We start from the raw sequence: 22,913 nt of genomic DNA, 5'->3' as shown, positions 1-22,913 counted from the left end.
TATATTAAATTTAATCAACTTGCCCCTGTGCTCCTCTCACCACCCTCGCACTGCTTTGGGTTGATATCTTTCCTACCCAGCTGGCCTCCCTGGAGGCAGTCTGGATTCTTATGATGCACAGAACTTGGCATATATATATCCCCTGGTTATCAAGCAGAGAGCAAGGCAAAGCAGCCTCTTCACATGATTGATGAGCAAATGGGATTTTAATTCAGTTACTCAGTCGTCACCCTGTAGCAATATCTGCATGTCAGCCTCCTCTTTTCAGAACTGTTTCACTGGGGAAACAGAGGCACTTGGAGTAAAAAAAAGTTCTACCAAGTGACTGCAGTATTAAAGTATCAGGTTTATCACATTTTGAAAGTCACATTTTGTGCTCACTTATAGTAATTTTCGTTTCGTGATCTGATGCTTGATTCACATTGGGGCTCCGCCACTTTAATTGACTGAAGCTGGTGCCTTCAAATTCTTACAAATACGTACTGTACATAGAGGCACAATGTTACCTATTATTCGGGAGATAAATGGTTTCTTTTATTTTCATTCATTCATCCATCGTATTACTTTGCAGCAAATGTTTAGGTATAGAAAATAAATACCAACACTTGTAAACTAGCAAACCGTTCTTAAGAATTAACTCACAAAATAGCCCCCCCCCCAAAATATACATAACCTCTTACAATAAAACATGAATATAAATGATTGAGATTGTTATATTAGGGTGTGCACCCTAAAACTGGAGGTGGGTAGTAACATTACATTACATTGCATTTACTTGAGTAACTTTGAGAAAAATGTACTTCTAAGAGTAGCTTTACCATGCCATACTTCTTACTTGAGTAGATTTGTGAAGAAGAAACGCTACACTTAACTCCGCTACTTTGGGCAACACTAGTCGTTAAGTTTTCCCTCGTTATCAAATTTGTATCGAATTTTTGCCAGATATGCCCACAGTGGCTCTACCAGTTTTACCAATGAGATGTCGCTTCAATAATCACATGACTCCATTATACCAATCAGATGTAACAATACTTTCATATGACCACATACAAGCTTGGCTTGGCGCAACAACCCGTGGCTCCGGACACGCTTTTGAGGCTCTTTGAATCCTCTGTTGTGGCTCAGTTTGATATTAAATAAATGAATGGGCATTCAAAAAAACACCTTTCCTCCCAGTCACTGACCTCTGTGTGTAATTTTGGTGGGATAAATGGCCATATACATTAACTTATAATATGGTAAATTAAGACCTTTTGTATTCATGTGACATGCCATTCTTCTATTCACATCTTTTCTTCCTTTGCGGTGCAACATATGATGGTTACTTGATTGGCTATGTTTGTTTGATATGTGCAGTACATCATGAATATTTACATTGCCATGGAATTTCAGGGTAAGATGGTGAAGGGAATGGGTGGCGCCATGGATTTGGTGGCCAGCGCCGGAACCAAGGTGGTGGTAACCATGGAGCACTCTGCAAAGGTTTGTATCATTTGAGTGTGTGTTTGCTCCCTCATTTTCCTTGTGCCGTGTGTCCACTTCCTGCACTAATGACTGTGAATGACTCTGACTGATTAATGGTAATTCTCCTAATGGTTTGCTTAGTGGCTCTTAAGCAGAAAAGGGTCAGCATGCATACCAGTCTGGTGCTAATTTGTCTTCTCTGATTCAAATCTGAGTTTAAAATTGGAGTCAAGAGCTGATTAGTCAGAATGGTACAACTGCGACTGGTAAAGTAAAGTACACTTTTGACTGTGACTCCATGCAAATGGAAAGAAGAGCAATGAAACAAGACTACACATGCACACAGCGCCCAGATAATCGCAGCCTGTCTGGCACCTAGCTCTTGTCCAGATGGTGCAGCAGGTGAACACAAAGGGCCCGTTTACCCGTTGATGCTGGGACAACAAGCTGCAACGATTGTGCGGAAAGCGGAAAGCAAAAATGCAATCTTTTGATTCCGGGGTCCAAACTGGAACGATTTGGTTGCGGGGCTTGCTCCGCTGCCGTGTAAAAGGAAAATGCAGCGGATGCTCGGATGTGTGTTTATGTCGTCGCCAGCAGCAAGTAACCATAGTTTATATTGTTCCTCGTTTTTCATAGGGAATTTGTGGAAACTTTAATTTGCCCATTTCTTGAGTCTGTTTCCATAGCCTCGAAATGCACTTTTCACCATGTTGCCATTCTTCAGTTAAGTCTCAGTAGACTGGTGCTGCATTGGAGGAAGGTGGGAAGTCGTGAGTTTTCCCAACCTCCGACAAGGAAAAATATCATTGGAACGCCACTCGAACTGGGAGGCACTAGTAGCGAAGTCTTTTCACGAGTTGCTTCAATCTGACGTCACTCAACAAAATGGCACTGCCCGTCGAACAGCAGACCGTTGATAGTTAAACTAAAGAAGGCAGTTTTAGTGTGTGCTATTTACCTTAGCTGTCGGTTTTCCTCCATTATTTGATCACTTAAGAAAATCTCTGACGATTGATATCCTTGTCCAACTTGCCTGGTGAAGAGAGTTCTGAAGATGAAAGAAGTGATCCAGGAAACATACATCTGGCCATGGGTATTTTTGTCATATTATGTTATGATGTATGACAAGATTCTATTATTGTGTCGTAGAGTGGTCTCCAACCTGGTCCTCAAAGGCCTGCTGTGGGTGCAGGATTTGATTCCAACCAGACAAATGACAACACTTTTTCACCAATCTGGCAAGTGCAATCAGTTGATTGCAGACAGGTGCTGCTTATTTTAGCAGAAACCACATTGGTTCAACTGTCTGTGCTGGATCGACCGGAACAAAAACCACGACCCACAGTGGGCCTTTGAGGACCAGGTTGGAGACCACTGGTGTAGTAGATCTTGAGTTGCTTTCAGGTTTTTACAAAAATGTGTCCAATTGGCCAAACCCGAGGATGCTGTTACAGTCATTCCATTTAACATTCCTGTGTCGAGTGTGTCCAGTTTCGGCTGTTTAGGTAACGCCGGAATTCATTTACCAGAGTTCACTCCTACCATGATACGTGCCAGCATCATGGAAACCCATTAGATTTTAAAATCAGAGAGTCTGTTTAAAAGACTCGTCAGATTTTTGGGATACTGTCGTCATCTAAGTGCAAGGTCAAACTACAACACAATCGTTATGGATAACTGTTGAAGCGACTCTGAGTAAATGGCTCCTCACTGATACTGTATGTGCTTATATCTTTTAGGGAGGTAAACACAAGATATTGGACAAGTGCCTTCTGCCTCTAACAGGAAAGCAGTGCGTGGACCGGATCATTACAGAAAAGGTGTGTATTTGTTTAGTTGACATGAATAGTGTAAAGCAGCCTTCTTAAAAAAGAAGTACGCTTTTGGACAAAATTAATGAGCTGTAATGGACTGAGAAGTGAAATTGTTCTGTGACTTAGTGGTTTTAATGCTTGTTGTCCTCAATATACAGTGGAACCTCTATATACGAAGTTAATTCATTCCAGGACCTTGTTTGTAAGTCGAAATGGTCGTATGTGGAGCAGGATTTTCCCATAAGAATACATTACAATCCCATTAATTCGTTCCACGGCACTAAATCCTTAATAAATACTGCTGGTAATATTACAAATGGCAATTACTCATAGCAAAACAAAAAAAGTATGAATAAAAATCGGAATAATAGTATAATATAATAATAATAATAATTCCTGTAATAGTGTACCGAATCGGGTTCTAATGTGGCGGATGTTTTTTTTCTGTACTTGAACGCACCGCGTGGCTGACGTGACAGAGAGCGGGAGCGGCGTGGTTGAGTTTACTTTCGCTTTCAATGTTTTCTTTTCAACTTCGGCGGACAGTAGCTGTTTTGTGTTGGATAAGTTATGAAATAAATTCTAAACACCTGACAAAGCTGGCGATTTCTTTGGTGATGTGAGCTCAATAATATTGTCATCCTTACTTATAAAGACTGGCGATGTATTGTTAAGCCAGTTCACGGGTGCGCACTCCATGCTCTTTTTTTTCTATAATTTGCATCTTCATTTCAATGGTGTCACCTTTTTCCTTGTTTCACCACCTGTACCAACCTTTTTGAAACCTGTGTTTATTTCTCCTACAAGAAAATTTGCCGTGCGTCCGTCTGCGATGTTGTCATGTCGTCGTATTTCGGGCATGTCGTCGGATGTAGAAACAAATGGCGAGTCATATTTTACGTCGTATGTCGAAAAGATCGTGTGTCGAAGCGATCGTATGTTGAGGTACCACTGTACATTTTTCATCAAGTAACTGCTAATAATTTCTCCCCAAGAGCTGCAATCATGACCCATGTCAAAGCGAGAGTATACCTTTGTGTTTAATTTTTTTTTCTTTAAAAAGCCATTACCACTCGTTTTAGCATCTTTAAATTGAAACCACTGAAATCACAGATGCAAGAGATAGAATACCAACGTGAACAATGCGATACAATCGATCATCCTCCAAATTTTGTATTGAAAAGCCATGTTCTATACAGTGTGAAGAATTTTCTTATTATTGCTTGTATTTATGTATGCAACCCACCCTGTTTGTGATGGTACTTTTAGGTATCTTGACTCAGGATATGTCACACATGTGTTCAAACACACCCCTATGCAGACACACACACTCATGAAGTCAAGTTGAAGGATTAGTACCAATTAGTGTCTTAGGAAGCTAGTTATTGATTTTGCTTTAGTGTTTTTGTTTTCACACTGAGGCCTGTCTTCTCTCATTATCTCATTTATTGAAGCTTTAATCCCTGCTTTGAGGTCGCCACTTTAATTGTTGTTGCTCCTGCTTGAATATGATGGAACTAAAATTAATATGCTTAAATATTATTGTCCTATTTGATCTCACTTTGCTTTAATTAAACGTTGTAGGCACACAGGTGTAATACCTACAGTGAATGTAATGTGAGGGTTAAAAGTACGCTTAAACCGTCAACATCCTTAAAGAGTTTTTATTCCAAAGTGTTTGCCACAGATGAAAGAATTTCTTTCAATTGTGATCAAGGACATTTGTTAAATCTATAAATTATGCAGTGCCGTTTGAGAAAGAACCCATTGTATCCTGCATCATTTAAAGCTGTAATGTGAAGTAAGGTTGGCCAACCATGTTTTTGAATAATATCAATGGCTAAACAGTTATAAGCATATTTTCATTATTTTTTTTAACGCAAGGCATCCAGATTCTTTGTTTAACCCATAGCAACGCCCTTGACAACGAAAATGCTTTTCATCGGCAATCTTCGGAAATTACGTCACACCGGGAAGTGCGAGGGTAGTCCGCCATAGAACAGTATTGTTTGTTGCATTGCTTTTCGGTAAGATGCCACTAGGCATGTGCCGGTATGAGATTTTGACGGTACGATAACCGTGGGCAAAAATACCGCGGTTTCACAGTATCACGGTATTGCAATTATAGCTCCAAAATGTGTTATTTTGAGATGTATGGGTTAATTTTTTTTTTTTTTCTCCATTGAACAGGATTAAAAAAAAAAAAATCAGAACATTGCAACGTTGCAAATTGGAACATGAATATATTGTTAAAATAAATTATCAATAAAAAAACAAATATTTTAAATAAATATAACTTATAGACTATACCCACAGCCACAGCTCAAGTTGCTCAAGATTAGAGCAAAAACAAAATAATTTCCATAAAAAAGTAAAACTACTTCTGAATTTTTTTTTTTTTAAATTCTACTGCATGACTTTTTTTTTTTTTTTTTAGGGTGGAAAAGCTCAAGTGAAGTTTTGCCATTTTCAGCCACTGTGTCAGCTCTAGTCTACATGCCACGCCTATGTGTTAAAAAACAAAGAATTCATAAGTTAAAAATGTATAAGTTCGTTTAAAGTGTAAATATTGTTGTGGAAAGGTTTCATCTAAACAAACAAACAAACAAAAAAACATTGGGAGTGAGACCTCTCCTTGATTCAGCGAACGTGGATTTGTGCTTAGGGCAAGAGCATCTTTTGCAATTAGCGATCTTTGATGCTATCCCCTTTTCCCTTTCATTCAAGCGAATCAAGCTGGTTTTCTCACTCTGTGGCTGTAACACTCGACGAAGTTGCTCCCACAGCTAAGCCTAGGCTAACATTCGTCTTTGTAAGCTTTTAGTTAGTTTGTATATTGAATTTGAAAGGAAAATGTTTGTTTTGTTTTTGGCGAACTTTTCATGGTGCTAATCTGTTGATGCTACTCACACATTGAAAGATACAATTGTACGTTTTAAATGTATTAATTTAGTATATTCCACGTACCATGATCTGAGAGCTCAATAAATTAAATTATGTTTGGATTATTTGTTTTTGGGTTCACTGGCTGTGAAGCCGATAGCGTCACTTTCACACACAGCAACAAACGGGAGGGGCTGGGCGCTGTCGCGCCAAGCCACTTCTGGCTGCATTTTTGACACATGAAAAATAGCGAATACCGTACTACGGTCTGACGGAAAATTTTAGTGGTTTTGAAACCGCGACGTTTTCACACCACGGTAACCCGTGAAACCGGTAACCGGCACATGCCTAGATGCCACGCCTGTGTGTGGCGATGTTTTGTTCTCATTCAAACGAAAAGTTGTATGAGTGGCCAAAGGATAGCAGGGCACGTAAATGGACATCTTTCGTTCGCACGAGGTGAATGAATTTCACGCCATCATCGAGTAATGTTCTCTGCTGCAAACACTTCGAAGATGCCTGCTTCCTTAACCGGTCTGCTTATGATCAAGGATTTGCCAAAAAGTAAGTGTGATTTTTGGATAGATGACTGATGACTTTGTCAAAGCAGAGCTGCCAACTGTTGTGGAATGAACAGTATAAGTTAGCGACGTTAGCCGAAAGTTAACTCGTGGCAATCCCCGATCATATTTGTTGTTGCGTTCGCTAGGTTAAGCGTGTTTAAATTGTGCGTCATCTACGATCTTGTCCGAAAGGGTTAATCCACTGTCAATCGGGAAAGGGGTGTGGATGTGCACATAAGCGGGTCGGCGTCGCGGTAATTCACGGTCACGTTGCAGTAAGAGACACACACTGCCGGTGAGTTTGTGCACATTTATTTGTATTTGTATTATGTATTTCCACCTTCATGCTTCAAGCATTGCATTGTATTTGTACGGTTCGGCGTTTCTTTCACGGTGATCGCTTGATAGCCCTCTAGTTTGTGTTTTACGTACAAGAGCCGCTGACAGGTGACAAGTTGCTTTTAATGTCTGGCAGCGAATCAGCGAGCGCGCAGGTCACGCAGTGAATCATGGGAAATGTAGTCTCAGGACAACACTGAAGTGGTGCTTTGTAATCTGTTCGCTTGTGTGAAAAAACTACATTTCCTCACGCCATTAGACGCCTCTTCCTCCCGAGTGCCCCGAGCCGTGTTCTTACTTTTCCATAAGAACTGCTCCAAGTGTTAATAAAGAGACAAGGTTGTCAGCTTGTCGTGTGTTCGATACATTTGTAAACAAAAAGCTCATAACAAGACACTATGCACGATCCGTTTAAGAGACGCTGGAGTAGGAGGCGAGAAGGAGATCAGCGAGAAGCAAAACTTCGCGGTCAAATGTGGCGGCAGTCTGCTATTATTGTGTTTTCTTATTGTTGCCACAATAAAGTGGCGAAAGCCATCGACGACTGTGATATAGACCCTACCCACGTGACGTCACAACTCCTTCCTCCTGACTGGTGCCGCCCAATTGTCCGTCAACATATCATGTTTACCTGTTACGGCTACGTACATTCCTCCTATTTACGACGTGTTTTTCTGCTCGTTAACATTAATAATCAAAATGGTGAAGGCGTGTGTGGCGGTCGGTTGCAATAACAGAGAAGATAGACGGAGAAGACAGAGAGACTTGAAGTTCTACCGGATTGCGAGAGACCCGGAGAGAAGAGAGCGAGATGGGCTGCTGCAATTCGACGAGAAAACTGGGCTCCAAACGATTACCACAGATTATGTAGTAGTCATTTTATATCTGGTAAGATGCATTTAATATATATTTAGAGGGTTTGGGGCTGACAACAACAATTAAGATCATTGCTAGGCTAATCGCCGACAACATACACGTATGTGTGTAGTGAGAGTGCTATCGCTAAACCATATAAACATTAAAAGCCCTAACTCCATTGACAAACAACATGAAATACATTAGACTTGACAGTGGATGTTAGCAATAACAAAAGATTTTGAATTGAAAATTTCGTAACTCACCTTTCCAAGCACAAGATAGATTCCTGCCGAATTTTCGTGGACGAGGACCTGTTTCACCCAACCAGCAACGAAGTATTTATAAGCCTCCAAGCTCTTAAAGTTTTTCAAACTTTCGTGAGAATAGGCTGATTTTGTGTGGACAAGATAGTTGTACATATCAGGGTAGCTAGCAGATGTCAGGCAAATACGGCGGAGACAGCGGGTCGAAAAACGTCGATTTAGGCATCAAATATGGATCTGGCGAATGGATAAACTGAAGCTTTTCCACATAACGCCTTTTATGCAACGCATCAAGTGAGTTTACGGCATCCAAAAGCACGGGGTCTTCCATGAAATGCATTATAAATTGCTCGATCAATTGAGACCATTGATAATACAGACACAAAATGACGGACAAGGGGGCGGAACCATACAGCGAGCACGTGATTTTGTGACGTCGGTGGGTAGGGTCTATAGTGGATATTATTGTGTTAGTTGTAATACGGGAGTTCACCAGTAGAGGGTACGCATATCATTTAGATGTGTTATTGTTTGTGCCTTACTCCTTGACTAAAAGAGAGAAAAGTTTTGTTGTTCAGAGTCGCTTGGCAAGACGTTGAGTAAAGTTGTAAAAGCCAATAAAGGTGTCGTGTGGGTCACTCGGTCAAGCTATAACAACGACTCATCTCCTTCTTTCTCCCCAACGTTTTTATATTATTATTTTATATGCACGAGAGCTGCCGGATCTGCCAAAATGAACACGAAGTCTGATTATTATTTTTTTTAACAATGTCATCAGATAGACAAAAAGATAAAATTATGTGCAAATGCCTGCATCTTCAAATAATGAAAATAATAACAGCCTATATCTTACCAATCTTGTAATCTCGATTGGTCTTGTATCCATTCCATGTCAGGTAGTCTAGGCACATTGTTTGCATCCTGATTAGCGTCTGGCTAATACATGTTAGGTCCAACATAAATTTCCAAGCTCCTCTTCTTCCTCCAACTCTCCAAAAACTTGGATCTCTTCCCTTGCGCTCGATCTATCGCTTATATTGCTGTTTGAATCATTGTTTGAAGGGCTTTGGATGGCGGCCGTATGTATGGAGCTGCCATCGATGTTCCCGGTGTGACGTATCACTTCCGGGTTCGTCCCCTTTCAGGCTCGAACTTAGGAACAGCGATTATTTTGTCAAATATACAACATATAAATTATTTTTTCATGCTTTATTTGTTGGACAATGTTTAATTACTTTACTTGTGACCCTATTTGGCATGTGTAGAAATTACTTCACATTACTGCTTTAAGGGATGTAAATTCCACCTATTAAAAGGCCATGCGGATGTATATTATGTATGTATGCATACAGTGTGTCACAAAATTGAGTACACCCCTCGCATATCTGCAGATAATTAAGTATATCTTTTCATGGGACAACACTGACAAAATGACACTTTGACACAATGAAAAGTAGTCTGTGTGCAGCTTATATAATGGATTTAATTTATTTCCCCCTCAAAATAACTCAAATATAGCCATTAATATCTAAACCCCTGGCAACAAAAGTGAGTACACCCCTTAGAAACCACGTACAACCCTAAATGTCCAAATTGAGTACTGCTTGTCATTTTCCCTCCAAAATGTCATGTCGTCACAGGAGTGCCGGTTGTCACCCCAGGAGGATGCCTCTTCTGAAGACTGTACACAAGAAAGCCCGCAAACAGTTTGCTGAAGACATGTCAACAGAGGCATGGATTACTGGAACCGTGTCCTATGGTCTGAGGAGACGGGCGGGCTTTCTTGTGTACCGTCTTCCGAAGAAGCTTGTACTCACTTTTGTTGCCGGGGTTTAGATATTAATGGCTATATTTTGAGTTATTTTGAGGGGAAACCCGCATCTCAATTGGGTTCATGTCTGGACTTTGACTTGGCCACTCCAGAACATGTAATTTGTTCTTCCAGGGTCCCCGCGGATTATTAAAAGTATTAAAAAAGCATTGAATTTAGTTTTCCATGATTAAAGGTATTAAAAGTATTAAATTAGCTGTTGTAAGTCTGGATTTTTTTCACCGTGGTCTTAATTTTCAAGAACATCTCAGTGCAACCTAAATTATATCCGTGACGAAGTTTTTTTTTCTTTCTTTCTTTTTAATCCATAACGAAGATGACGCATAGAATTTTTACGATGCACTGCACTACAAATCGAAATGCAACTCGTGCGTGCCAAACCACCACAACCGGCAAAACGGAGAATCCACCCACCTCTGCATCGGGAATGCGTCCGGTTGTCGGTGGAACGAAAACCCTGCAGGCAGAAGTATTGTGGATTCTGGACACCAAAACAGACCACCATTCATATACTTCATATGAGTCCATTGGTGATCTGTTTCGGATATTACGTCATTTTTGGTCGGCATCAGCTGTCACAATGTTGGTCATATTGCGTTTTGTTCCAGAGGGAGCGTTCCCGATGTCGTAACTGTCGTTTGTAACGAATTTTCAGTTGGCAGAAAAAAACGCAGATTTTCTTAATGTTTAAATAATCTACATATTTTTAATATCATTATAAATGCATTTACAGAATGAAATAACGCTGGAAAAGTTTGTTAAACATAATGTTGGTCAAATCGTGTTTTTTTTTTCCAGAGGGAGCATTCCCGACTTCGTAACTGCAGCCAATTTAAGCTCATTAAGACTTTAAGATAGAGGTAAAATCGGGCCTAAAAAAGCCCGACCCGAACTGGTCTGCGGGTATTAAAGCCCGACCCGCGTTTTGTGTGATAACGTTTGTGACGATGTCTGCATAAAACCCTGTCTTTTGTAACGAATTCTCAGTTAGCAGGAAAAAAACGCACATTTTCTTAATGTTTAAATAGACTACATATTTTTATGATCATTATAAATTTATTTACACAACGAACTAACGCTGGAAAAGTTTGTTAAAAATAAATAAACAGATGCGGTTTTGCAGACTCGCAGACGGAGAGATGAAAAAGGGCGTATTGGCACGCTCTGGCTCTGCAATGACCATACAGCGCCTTCTTTTTTTTATCCAAATTATTTATTTTATAAAAAGTATTCCTTAGTTTATCATTCATACATCGTTGGTATATAGTTATTTCAAAAAGTTAGCGAGAAAGAACCCTGGCCCGGCCAGACGTAATATTTGACATTTTAATTTTGGTCATGTTTTCAGTTTAATTTAGCTGTTTCCAGCTTGCTATGTTTATAATTGCGATGTTTGTTTACCGCTTTTCCTCTTACTGCGAAGAGGGAGGAAGTTACATCGGCCGCCGCTATGATATTTAAGTCATCAGCCATCTGCTGTGACCCGAGGATTTAACGCCTGCTTTCACGCACACTGCTTCCCATGTCAGTTGACACGGGAAATTGTTTTCACACACAACTGCTGCACGGTTAAGTCCCGCCATATTCCCGTTGTTTTGGAGTATGTGATAGGGGTTCAAGTTACATCCAGATACTTTAGGTTGCAGTTTATGGGTCATGCGAAGGCAGTGGACCTGCTTAAACATTTCGGTTTGCCTTTCGAATGAATGTGAATTTCGCCGTTTTAACTCAAGAGTTAGCCATGTTTACTGGGGTCTTGGCAGGTGCACTAGCGGCTAGCCTGTTACAGAAGATGGCTGAGTCCTGTCCTCCTCCTCTTTTTGTCCATAATTATTGTGTGCGTGTGTGGGTTTTAAAAAATTCTGACAGACTTTATAATGTTACTTTAAATGTGTTTAAATTGTATCTTCAATATATGTGCATTCTTTGGTCAAACACACTTAGTAATTGAGGTTAAATTTTATGTTCAGTGCTTTATTTATTTAATATGATTCAATATGATCTAAATAATGGGTGCAAGAAAAGTATTAATTTTCAGTTGAAATGGCATTAAAAAAGGTCTTAAAAGTCTTGAATTTAGATTTATAAATTCTGGGGGGACCCTGTCTTCTGAAACCATTCTGAAGTTGATTTACTTCTGTGTTTTGGATCATTGTCTTGTTGCAGCATCCATCCTCTTTTTAGCTTCAACTGTCAGATAGACGGCCTTAGGTTTTCCTGCAAAACATCCTGATAAACTTGAAATAATTCTTCCATTATTGATTGCAAGCTGTCCAGGCCCTGGGGAAGTAAAACAGCCCCAAATCATGATGCTCCCTCCACCATGCTTCACGTTGGGGATGAGGTGTTGATGTTGATGAGCTGTTCCATTTTTCCTTCACACACGACGTTGTGTGTTACTCCCAAACAATTCAATTTTGGTTTCATCAGTCCACAAAATATTTTGCCAAAACTTCTGTGGAGTGTCCAAGTGCCTTTTTGCAAACATTATACAAGCAACAATGTTTTTTTTTAAACAGCAGTGGCTTCCTCCATAGAGTCTTCCCATGAACACCATTCTTGGCCATAGTTTTACATATAGTTGATTTATGCACAGAGATATTGGACTGTGCCAGTAATTTCTGTAAGTCTTTAGCAGATACTCTCGGGTTCTTTTTTTTTTTCTTTTAAACCTCTCTGAGTATTCTGCGCTGAACACTTGCCGTCATCTTTTGTGGACGGCCACAGAGAAGCAAGTCTTCTCTCCATTTGTAGACAACTTCTCTGACTGGTGATTGATGAACATCCAGACTTTTAGAGATGGTTTTGTATCCTTTCCCAGCTTTACACACATCAACAATCCTTGATCGCAGGTCTTCAGACAGCTCTTTTGACCGAGCCATGATGCACATCAGACAATGCTTCTCATCAAGGCAATTCTTACCCGGTGTGTGTTCTTTAGTGGGCAGGGCAGCTTTATACCACTCATCAGTGATTGGGTACACACCTGACTTTAAATGTTTGGTAAGAATTGGTTTCAATTGTCTCCTTAGGCAGAGGGTTCACTTACTTATTTTTCTCGCTTCTGTCATTGTTTGCATGCTATCTTCATTAAAATATGAAAACCTAAAAATGTTTGGGTGGTTTTAGTTAACGCAGACACTGTATTTTCATCTGTGATTTTGACAAAGATCAGATCACATTTGATGGTGATTTTATGCAGAAATGTGAGAAATTCCAAACGGTTCAGATACTTTACTACTACCACTGTACATGAATATTTGTCATCATCCACTCCCATCCGAGTGGACCGAGGAATGTCGATTCTGTTCACCCTCTTACACATTACAGAAAAATCCTAATGCTGTAGAATACGGTCCTTGGATGGAGAAACTTAGAAAGCAATGTTACTGGATCAGCAGCAGAAATTCAAGGATGTAAAAATTTTACTTTAATAATAAGGCAAGGAGAATAAAAATGTGACTCAGAAGTAAGAGAACCCCAGTGAGCTCATAGCTACTGGAGTTTGTGAATCATTTTGTCCAAATCTTATATCCTATTATTTTATGTCTATCTAGCTTTACTTGAGTACATTTCTGCTTCAACACAGAAAAGATGATGAATCTTTGTTAACGTGTAATAATGTCGCACTTCCCTTGCACTCTGGCACAGTAGTCTATCTATAAAGGTGTCCTGAAAGGATACCCAACCAATTTGTTGTTTTTTTTTTTTTCTGTTTGTTTGTTTTTTTTGTGATTACAGTTTTTTATTGTTTAATTTTAATTGGCTAGAATTCCGTAGTAGATTTAGTGGTGGATTAAAATCCAATGTGTAGTGCAGTTTAAATTGACAGATTGGATGTATCCAACATTGTCTAAATATGTTACATCATCATATGAATATTGATTGCCACTAGGTGAGTAATGTCAATTTTATGAGAAATAGACCAATTATCTGCCCGGACGTTTATCGACGCCGATATTTGGATATCTTTTTCGTAATCCGACTGGCCGATATGAAAAAATCCATTTAAAACTGGATTATTTCAGCTCAGATGCAGCAGTGCCTCTCTCCTGCCTGCTGTCTCCTGCACGAGTACTCTACACCCCGTCCTCTAATTGGTTAAATCGTAATTGTAAATTGAGTTACATTTGTATTGCGCATCAGGCACTTCCAAACAGAGGTGGGGAGAGTAGCCAATAATTTTACTTAAGTAAGAGTAGCGTTACTTCAAAATAATCTTACTCAAGTAAAAGTAGTCATCCAAAAAATGGCACTCAAGTACAAGTAAAAAAGTATGCTGTGAAAAGAATACTCAAGTAATCAGTAACATTGTGAGTAAGTGCTTATTTTTGTTTGATTTATTTATTTATTTATTTTAAACAATGGTATTTTTTTTCTCTCAGCACAAACTTACCTAAACTGTTGTTATGATGATACTGTACAATAACCCATTACATAACCACATTAAACCAAAGAAATACGAAAAAAAAAAAATCATTGAATTCTGGTGTGAGAGAGGAAAAAAAAGACAGAAATAAAGCGTTATTCGTCCAAAGAGCACGCGTGCCCTCTAGTGGAGAAATTGGTTCCTTTATAATTACGATTATGAAATTAAAAGGATCATAACTCCGTTTTTCCGTGGTCAATCAGTGCCAAATAAAAACGGGCAGAGTGGTTTAAATCTGCGCTTTCTGGTCATATTGAGGGCAGCGCTCAATGTCAAATGCTTCATTTTTTACGGCGCCTTAAAGACGCCACGTGATTGAACAGGCTGGCGTGATCATAGAACGGCAAGCTTGCATTTGATTGGTGTAATGGAGTCATGTGATTATTTTTGCGACGTCTTATTGGTGAAATTAGCAGTGCTACTCTTGGCATCGCTTGACAAAAAAATAATAAATCTAATATGTAGAGTAAAGAGGAAAAATTTAATGACTCTTGTGTAGCCCAAAGTAGCGGAGTGAGAGTTGCGTTGTGTCTTCACAAATCTACTCAAGTAAAAGTAAAGAGTATTACTTAGTAAAACTACACTTAAAAGTACATTTTCCTCAAAAAGTTACTCAAGTAAATTTAACGAAATACATGTAATGCGTTACTACCCACCTCTGCTTCTGGAGCTATTATTTTATACTTGTTTCATTCAATAAACATGCTTTAGGCATTTCAATGAAGTTCAGTGTTTGCATTATTCAATTTTTTCATGGCAATTTTTACACCTTTACTGCAAATGAATATCGTCTCCAAAAACCGGTTATCGGCCCCTCTAACTAATAAAAATCGGTATCGGCCCTGAAAACCCATGTCAGTCGATCTCTAATTTTTACTCTCATTTAAATCAGTCGAAAAGAGTCCCAGACAACTAAATTGAAATGCAAATGGAAATAGAAAATTGCATTTTACAACCCCTAGCAAAAACTATGGAATCACCAGTCTCGGACGAGCACTCACTCAGACATTTTATCATGTAGAACAAACTTGGATAAAAAGCTTGAAAAAATAATGAATCAGTTGAAAAGTGCAACTCTCTCAGAAACACTAAAAGAAATGAATAAAAACATTGTGGTGGTCAGTAAATGTTAATTTGTAGAGCAAGTGCAGGGAAATATTTATGGAATCACTCTATTCTGAGGGGGGGGGGGGAAATGGAATCATGAGAAACAAAGAAATAACAATCAAAACACATCTCTAGTATTTAGTAGCACCACCTCTGGGTATTATGACAGCTTGCAGTCTCTGAGGCATGGACTTGATGAGTATTCTTCATCAATTTGGTGCCAACTCTCTTTGATTGCAGTTGTCAGATCATCCTTGCAGGTTGGAGCCTTGGTGTGCCCCCCCCCCCCCCCCCCCCCCCCAATTTCCACCACAAGTTATCAATAGGGTTGGGATCTGGGCTATTTGCAGGCCATGACATTGACTGGATGAGTCTTTCTCCAAGGATGCTTTAACAGTTTTAGCTCTGTGACATGATGCATTGTCATCTTGGAAAATGACAAACACATTTTCAATTTAAGGGATAAGAAAGCTGTCTAAAGTTTCAATGTAAACTTGTGCATTTATTGAAGATTTAACCACAGCCATCTCCCCAGTGCCTTTGCCTGACATGCAGCCCCATATCATCAAGGACTGAGGGAATTTTGATGTCTTCTTCAGGCAGTTATCTTTGTAAATCTCACTGGAACAGCACTAAACAAAAGTTCCAGCATCATCACCTTGTCAAGAGTCAAGAATCTGCATGGGGCTGCATGTCAGGCAAAGGCACTGGTGAGATGGCTGTGGTTAAATCTTCAATAAATGCACACGTTTACATTGAAATTTTAGACAGCTTTCTTATCCCTTCAAATCAAAATATGTTTGTCATTTTCCAAGATGACAATGCATCATGCCACAGAGCTAAGATTGTTTAAAGCATTCCTTGGAGAAAGACTCATTTAGTCAATGTCATGCCTGCAAATATCCCAGATCTCAACCCTATTGATAACCTGTGGTGGAAATTGGGGAGGGAAAAAAAAAAAAAAAAAAAAAAGGTTCACAGCAAGGCTCTGACCTGCAAGAATGATCGGGCAACTGCAATCAAAGAGAGTTGGCACCAAATTGATGAAGAATACTCATCAAGTCCATCCCTCAGAGACTGCAAACTGTCATAAAAGCCAGGGGTGGTGCTACTAAATACTAGAGATGTGTTTTGATTGTTATTTCTTTGTTTGTTTCTCATGATTCCATATTTCTTTCCTCAGAATGGAGTGATTCCATATATATTTCCCTGCACTTGCTCTATAAAATTACATTTACTGACCTCCACTATGTTTTTTTTTATTCACTTCTTCTAGTGTTTCTGAATGCTAAAGAGTTGCACATTGAGCTGATTCATTATTTTTTTTAAGCTTTTCATCTGAGTTTGTTCTACGTGATAAAATGTCTGCGTGAGTGCTTGTCCGAGACTGGTGATTCCATACGTTTTGCGAGGGGTAGCATTAAATCACAATTCGGAACTTTGACATTCTGTCGGTGTTTAGTTGAAAGAATCAGCATTCACTCAAATGTGCATTGACAGATTAAATTAGCTGAACTATTTTTTTTAATTTTGAGTTTTGCTTGCTTCAATGACAAACATAAGTACTCCATTTTCCTTTTTGAAAAAAAAAACAGATAAGTTAAAAAGCACAACAAAAGTAGTAATTTATTCCCCAATGAATTATTCAACTGTTCACACACAAAATTATTATCTGTGGCCTTTTCAGCAATGACAAGAATTATCCCTCCAGCAACCAAATTGAAATTCTCCTCAAACTCTGAACAGTTTTTACATATTCTTACTGGAGAGCTGAAGCCCTTGAATTGAATGTTCATTTCCCTACCATAAATTGTCTCCAAAGTCATGCCAGTTGTCCTGTCAATTTGGCAGTACATCCAACCAGCCTCACAACCACAGATTACAAGTAACCATATTAGCCCACACCTTCAAAATTGATGTCAACATTGTGGATTGAGTGTCCCATGGCGGCTGTGGGGTTAAGGCATTTGAAGGTGTACAGTACATAATGGGCAATAAACAGGCATATTTTATTGATGGGATTTTAATTAACAGAGATATCATGAAGAATTTTTTACGCCTGTTGTTGTCATTCATCCATGTCCATTACATAATGTTGCGGCATGATAATGTGTGCCTCCATGTTGCAAGGATCTGTAAATAACTCCTTGAAACTGGAAATATCCCAGGTGCTGCACGGCTAGCATAATTACCGGATGTCACCCATTGCACATGTTTCAGTTTCTACCAATATCCTGCACAGCCATTAAAGAGGAATGGAACAACATTCCAGAGACGACAGTGTGGAAGTTTTAAATTTTCGAGTTGAAATTCTTAATGGTGAAAAGCTAATATACCATAAAACACCAAACTGTATTTTAATAACGGCAGTGTCCACCACTCTAACACCTTTTACCAACAGTGTACAATCTGAATAAAAATCGATTATACCGCTTGCTATTGAGGATCTTTGTAAGGCTCTAAGGTAGGCCCATTATGTCGATGGCGATCGACCAGTCGATTGCAAAGTTAGTGTGGGTAGCTTGCGGCATCAAAAAAATAATACTTTTTTTTTTTTTTTTTAAATGTACACACATAGTTAATTAAGTTGTGTTACCAAATTTTTAGGGTTATACAGCACCCCCACCCCGCTGTTAAGGTAGATCGCGGGAGATGTCTCCTTGAAAAGTAGCTCATGGAGCAAAAAAGTATGAGCATCCCTGCTCCAAGGCCTTGTTCAGACTGACAGCCAAAATCCGATTTTTAGCCCATCCAGGTACCAACTGTATGGCTCTTTTGTAGTTTGAACAGTCACAAAGCACAGAAATCGTATTTTTGCAAGTCTAATTGAAACCACATACAAGAGGTAGTTTATATATCTGATTTGGAAAAAATGCTTTTCAGTCTGAATAGCTCAGATGGGTTTTGACTCCGGATGTGCACGACTAGTTGTTTAATCATTTAACCGCTTACTCATAATTAAACGTTTTGTATTTTACTGGTCGGTTAAATGCAGCATCATGCATCTTGAGCCCCTTTTCAGACATACGCTGAACCCCGGTTAAGTCCTGGGATTTAAACAGATAGCCCTTATGTCTGAAAGCAATTTCCTGGGTTGACTGACATGGAGATGACACGGACATTAACCGGGTCGCATCCTATAATAATGTCCTGGACGTCACTGGGACGCGGCATGCATGACATCAGCCGGTTAATTTCTTGGTCACAGCGCGAAGGCTGATAACTTAAATATCATGGCAGGCCGATCGTCATTTCCTCTTTCTTCGCAGTAAGACAAAAAGCGGTAAACAAACACTGCAATTATCAACAGAGCAAACTGAAAAGGTAGCAAAATTAAACAGGAAACATAGCGAAATTAATTTGCTACTGAAACCTAAAGGCGAGGACGAGGCAGCCCATCGGTCCGGGTCCGGGCTGAAAAATCCTGTCCCTCGCCCTCAATGCACAGGGAGTGCTGAGTCGCAAACACATGTAAAAGTGTCCAACCTGGGTAATTCCCGGTACATCTCTCCATGTCTGAAACCCATGACAGAGGTAAATCCTGCGTCACATTACACGGGAATTTCGCAGGATATCAGTCCAAAAGGGGCTTTGGTCTTTGAGCCACTGCCTCTTCGTAAACAGGCTGAACAGCCAGAGAGAGAAATGTCAGTCTGAACAGTCTGATTGAGTTACTTGCTAGAAATAGCGTGATCAGTCAGCCCTAACATTGGATTTGAGGAGAAATGATTTGAATCAGATATCCCTGCAGTCTGAACATAGCCTGTTTTTTTTTCTTTTTTAATTCTGTAAAGGTAAAGACAATGTCAAAATCATGCCACACTGAGCATGTTACATTCACATTTTTTTCTCTAGTTAAAATGCTCCTGTCATGTATGAAAGCAACTTATTTTGCCGACCAATGTTTAATGTTCCATAATGACTGAGAATGCTTGAGTCAAGCTAAGTGTCGGTGTCTGCATATCCTCCTACTCCCTATGTCATTCCATCTGTCTTGCTATTTTGGAGTGAGATGTCGGCCTCCTGCCGCGTGCATGCTAGTGTGTGTGAATCTAATGAGCTGATCCGTGACAGGCTTTGGAAGAGGCCTCGGCCTGTCAATCCCTGCTGGGAGAAGCAACAGGACCCAGGTCACTTTGTCTTTCGTGCTTCTGTTGTGAAGTCTCTTATGCAACCCTGCAACACTTCCTCCTGTGTTTCAGACTTAAGCTCTTTTGTTTTGACTATGGTTTGGCAGTGTTAAATTAAAGCATTGTAGAAAAGCTCGTTTATTTACAATATGTAGTCCGGGATAAACAGCTCAGGGGTTTTGTTGGCTGATATTTCAGTGTGAACCTTAAATGCACTATTACGTTTTAATTGAATAATAATGATAATGTCCAACTATTCAATATTGTGGTGCTTTTTGAACGTGCTGAATACCACATTCACAACAGGCGTTTGAGCAATTGGTAGACCAATACCAATTTTCTTGTTTTCACATGCACCCCTTCTGTGGACTTTATTTTCACTAAGTGTATTATATTTTTTTGTCCCCTCAATTTAATCTGTATTTCCGCATTATATATGTATATATTTTTTAACCTGTCCTGTTTAGCTGCTTGACACGGAGAATGGGAATCTAAATATCCTATTGGTCTGAACAGTTTTAATGTACCACGTGAAAGTAGGACATACTCCTATTGCGATTATTCAATGTGTTTCGTTTATTAAGAGAAAGCAACGAACAGGGAGGGGTTATGGGGGAACAGAAAAAGAGAGAAGTAGAGAGACATAAGAGAAGAACAAACAACAACAAGAAATTCATTGAACGCCTACATTAATTATGAATATGTTGGTACTATTGTTAGCTAGTTTTATTTCCGGTTGACACGATGTGGGGGGGCCTGATGACCTAGGAGAAAAAGGAGGGGGGGAAGAGCCAGAAAGATAAGTGAGTGGGAGGGGGAAAGTGTACACAAATCCGCTATGTGAGGTGTATATCCCAGTATTATGTGAAACACTTGTGAGTGCAGATTTGTTGACCTCCTATTCTATGCTGCCTGATCGCTAATCCTGGCACGGATTGTTTATCCGCTTTGCTTTTTTAATTGGAGGGATCAATTGCGGAGAGGACTTTGAACACGCCTTAGTCATCAAGAAAAAATGAGAGAGCTTGCTGCATGTGAGAGGAAAAGCAAAATAAAAGTTGGAAAGATTGAGAGACAACTTTCTTCTACCACTGAAAATATTCACTAAATGTTTCATGTTGTCAGTGATTAATTTGTCAACTGCTGCGTTGTGCTCAGTGTCGCACACACTTGCATGCACAAACTGTCCAGCGTTCTAAGCATGGCTGACCTTAAAGTCCTTGTCTGCATCCTCTAGGGCAGGGGTGTCCAAACTTTTTGCAAAGGGGGCCAGATTTTGTGTGGTAAAAATGTGGGGGACCGACCTTGGTTGACGTCCTTTACGTAGAACAATATATTTAAGCAAATTTTAGCAAGACATTCTGTGTGTCACATTTGCTTTATTATTTTTTTTAAATAATAATATCAACAATCCCGCAACTAGCCTTTGTGGCGTTCTCTTTCGACTCTCTTGCGAAATACTGCTACTGTGAAATTAAACTAGCTTCAAGTTGCTTCAATTTTTCGCTGCGTATCTTTCCTGTAATCTTGTCGTACATGTCAGCGTGTCTTGTTTGGTAATCTCGCCTCACATTAAACTCTGTAAAAACAGCGACTGTCTCTGCAAATGAGCCAGACACAGTTTTTGCGTATTTTAGTGAAGAAATAGTCCAATTTCCACCTATCCTTGAATCGTCGGCAGTCAACTTTCCTTTTTTTGTTCATTGTCGCCATTTTAGAAAATTGGAAGTAAAGGGTCACACGGGGTAATGTTGCTTAGAGTGCTGCTGCTTTTTAGTGGGTAAATGAGGAGCAGCATTTAGTTTGTAAGCTACTTCATATTCTTGCAGCAGTACTGCTGACCAATTTATTAAGTCTGTGTGTGGGCCAGACGTTATAGATTTTATGAGAGGCTAGGGGCCGGATGAAATTTGACCACGGGCCGCATTTGGCCCCCGGGCCGGACTTTGGATATGTCTGCTCTAGGGAATGAATTCTTTTTCGAAAGCTTGAAGGTCAACTTGATAATTGTGGGCCCTGTTGTACACTTCGATCACCCTCACCACCCACTGCATCTCCAAGTACACCTATTAAGCAAAACACTCAATTTTCCAGTAGTTTCTTCTCTTAATGCCTGCTTCTCCTCACTCAGGCCGTGTTTGATGTGGATAAGGCTAAAGGGCTGACTCTCATAGAAGTGTGGGAGGGGATCACTCCAGACGACATCAAGGGGTGCACTGGTACAGACTTTGAGGTCAGTCCTTAGAAACATTATTAGATAGTAAAATGTTAAATTTGACTAACCTTTATTTCACTGGTGTCTTCTAGGTTTCACCCAATCTGAGGCCTATGCAACAAATCTGAAGTGAATCTCTCTTTCTGTGTTGTCATATTCCGAATACAGGTCAAAGTGTACTTTCAAATGATTCTGGATAAACTGACATCAAGCAGTGAGTAAGGTTAATCATCAAAAAAGAAGTCTGCTGCTGTGAATTATTAAGAGTAGCTTTAAAACTTATTCTGTAAAAGACAGCAGGTGCATCTTCCACAAAAGCCTATCAAAACCTGTTTCCAATAGGCCTCTCAAGAGAAAAAATTATCTGAGAATGGTCAACTGCCAGAGCCAATTTGAATTCTGTTGATAACCAAAAATGGCAGCACAATAGCCTCATGCAATTGCGTACGTTTTGGAATCATGCACCTTTTTGTTTGTAACTTCTTTTGGTCTCTTTGGTCCAATGAGATTCCAACTTTAATTTCTGAAGTCCTATTTACTGTAAACCTATTGTTGAAAAAGGAGCAATTCATTTCTAATCTAAAAGTTATTGTAAAGTCAAATTGCTAAACAGCTTTGTTTTGGATTATTTTTCTGACAGTAACCCAAGAAGAATCAATAAGAACCCTTAAGTTTTTTTTGTTTTTTGTTTTTGTTTTGTTTTTTAACTCCAGAATGTGCTCTTACCCTGCTTTTTTTTACAAGCAATAAAAAGCAGTTTGAGTTGTGGAAAAATGTGTTGTTTATTCATTGAAATGAACTAATTTCAAGGTGTTTCTAATTAATTCTAATTAGAAAGCAAAGCAAAGAGCTGCAGGTCAGATCCTTCTATAAATGGAGCATTGGGATTGCATGAACGTTCTCCACACAATTGCCTTGCTGAGGAGAGAGGCGGTTGCGTTACCTGAGGGTCATTACATAACTGTAAGGATTCTGCCCCACAGGCATTTTTGGGTTGAAGAAGATCATCTGGGT

The 22,913-nt window shown here is 39.5% G+C and overlaps 1 protein-coding gene across 2 annotated transcripts in view; it reads left to right on the top strand.

Annotated features, from left to right (window-relative positions):
- Window positions 1-22,671, top strand: part of oxct1a (3-oxoacid CoA transferase 1a) — a 69,504-nt gene extending 46,833 nt beyond the window's left edge. For both annotated transcript variants that reach the window (XM_057831946.1, XM_057831947.1), the window contains exons 14-17: window positions 1,393-1,482; window positions 3,207-3,287; window positions 21,816-21,917; window positions 21,992-22,671. In XM_057831946.1, the coding sequence (XP_057687929.1) occupies window positions 1,393-1,482; window positions 3,207-3,287; window positions 21,816-21,917; window positions 21,992-22,027 (309 nt within the window). In that variant the 3' untranslated portion in view covers window positions 22,028-22,671. The remainder of the gene's footprint in view (window positions 1-1,392; window positions 1,483-3,206; window positions 3,288-21,815; window positions 21,918-21,991) is intronic.
- The last annotated feature ends 242 nt before the right edge of the window (window positions 22,672-22,913 follow it).

Source organism: Corythoichthys intestinalis, chromosome 3, assembly GCF_030265065.1.
Source record: "Corythoichthys intestinalis isolate RoL2023-P3 chromosome 3, ASM3026506v1, whole genome shotgun sequence".
Classification (NCBI taxonomy): Eukaryota; Metazoa; Chordata; class Actinopteri; order Syngnathiformes; family Syngnathidae; genus Corythoichthys; species Corythoichthys intestinalis.
Note: the sequence above shows the minus strand (reverse complement) of the source record. Positions and strands in the feature narration are given on the sequence as shown.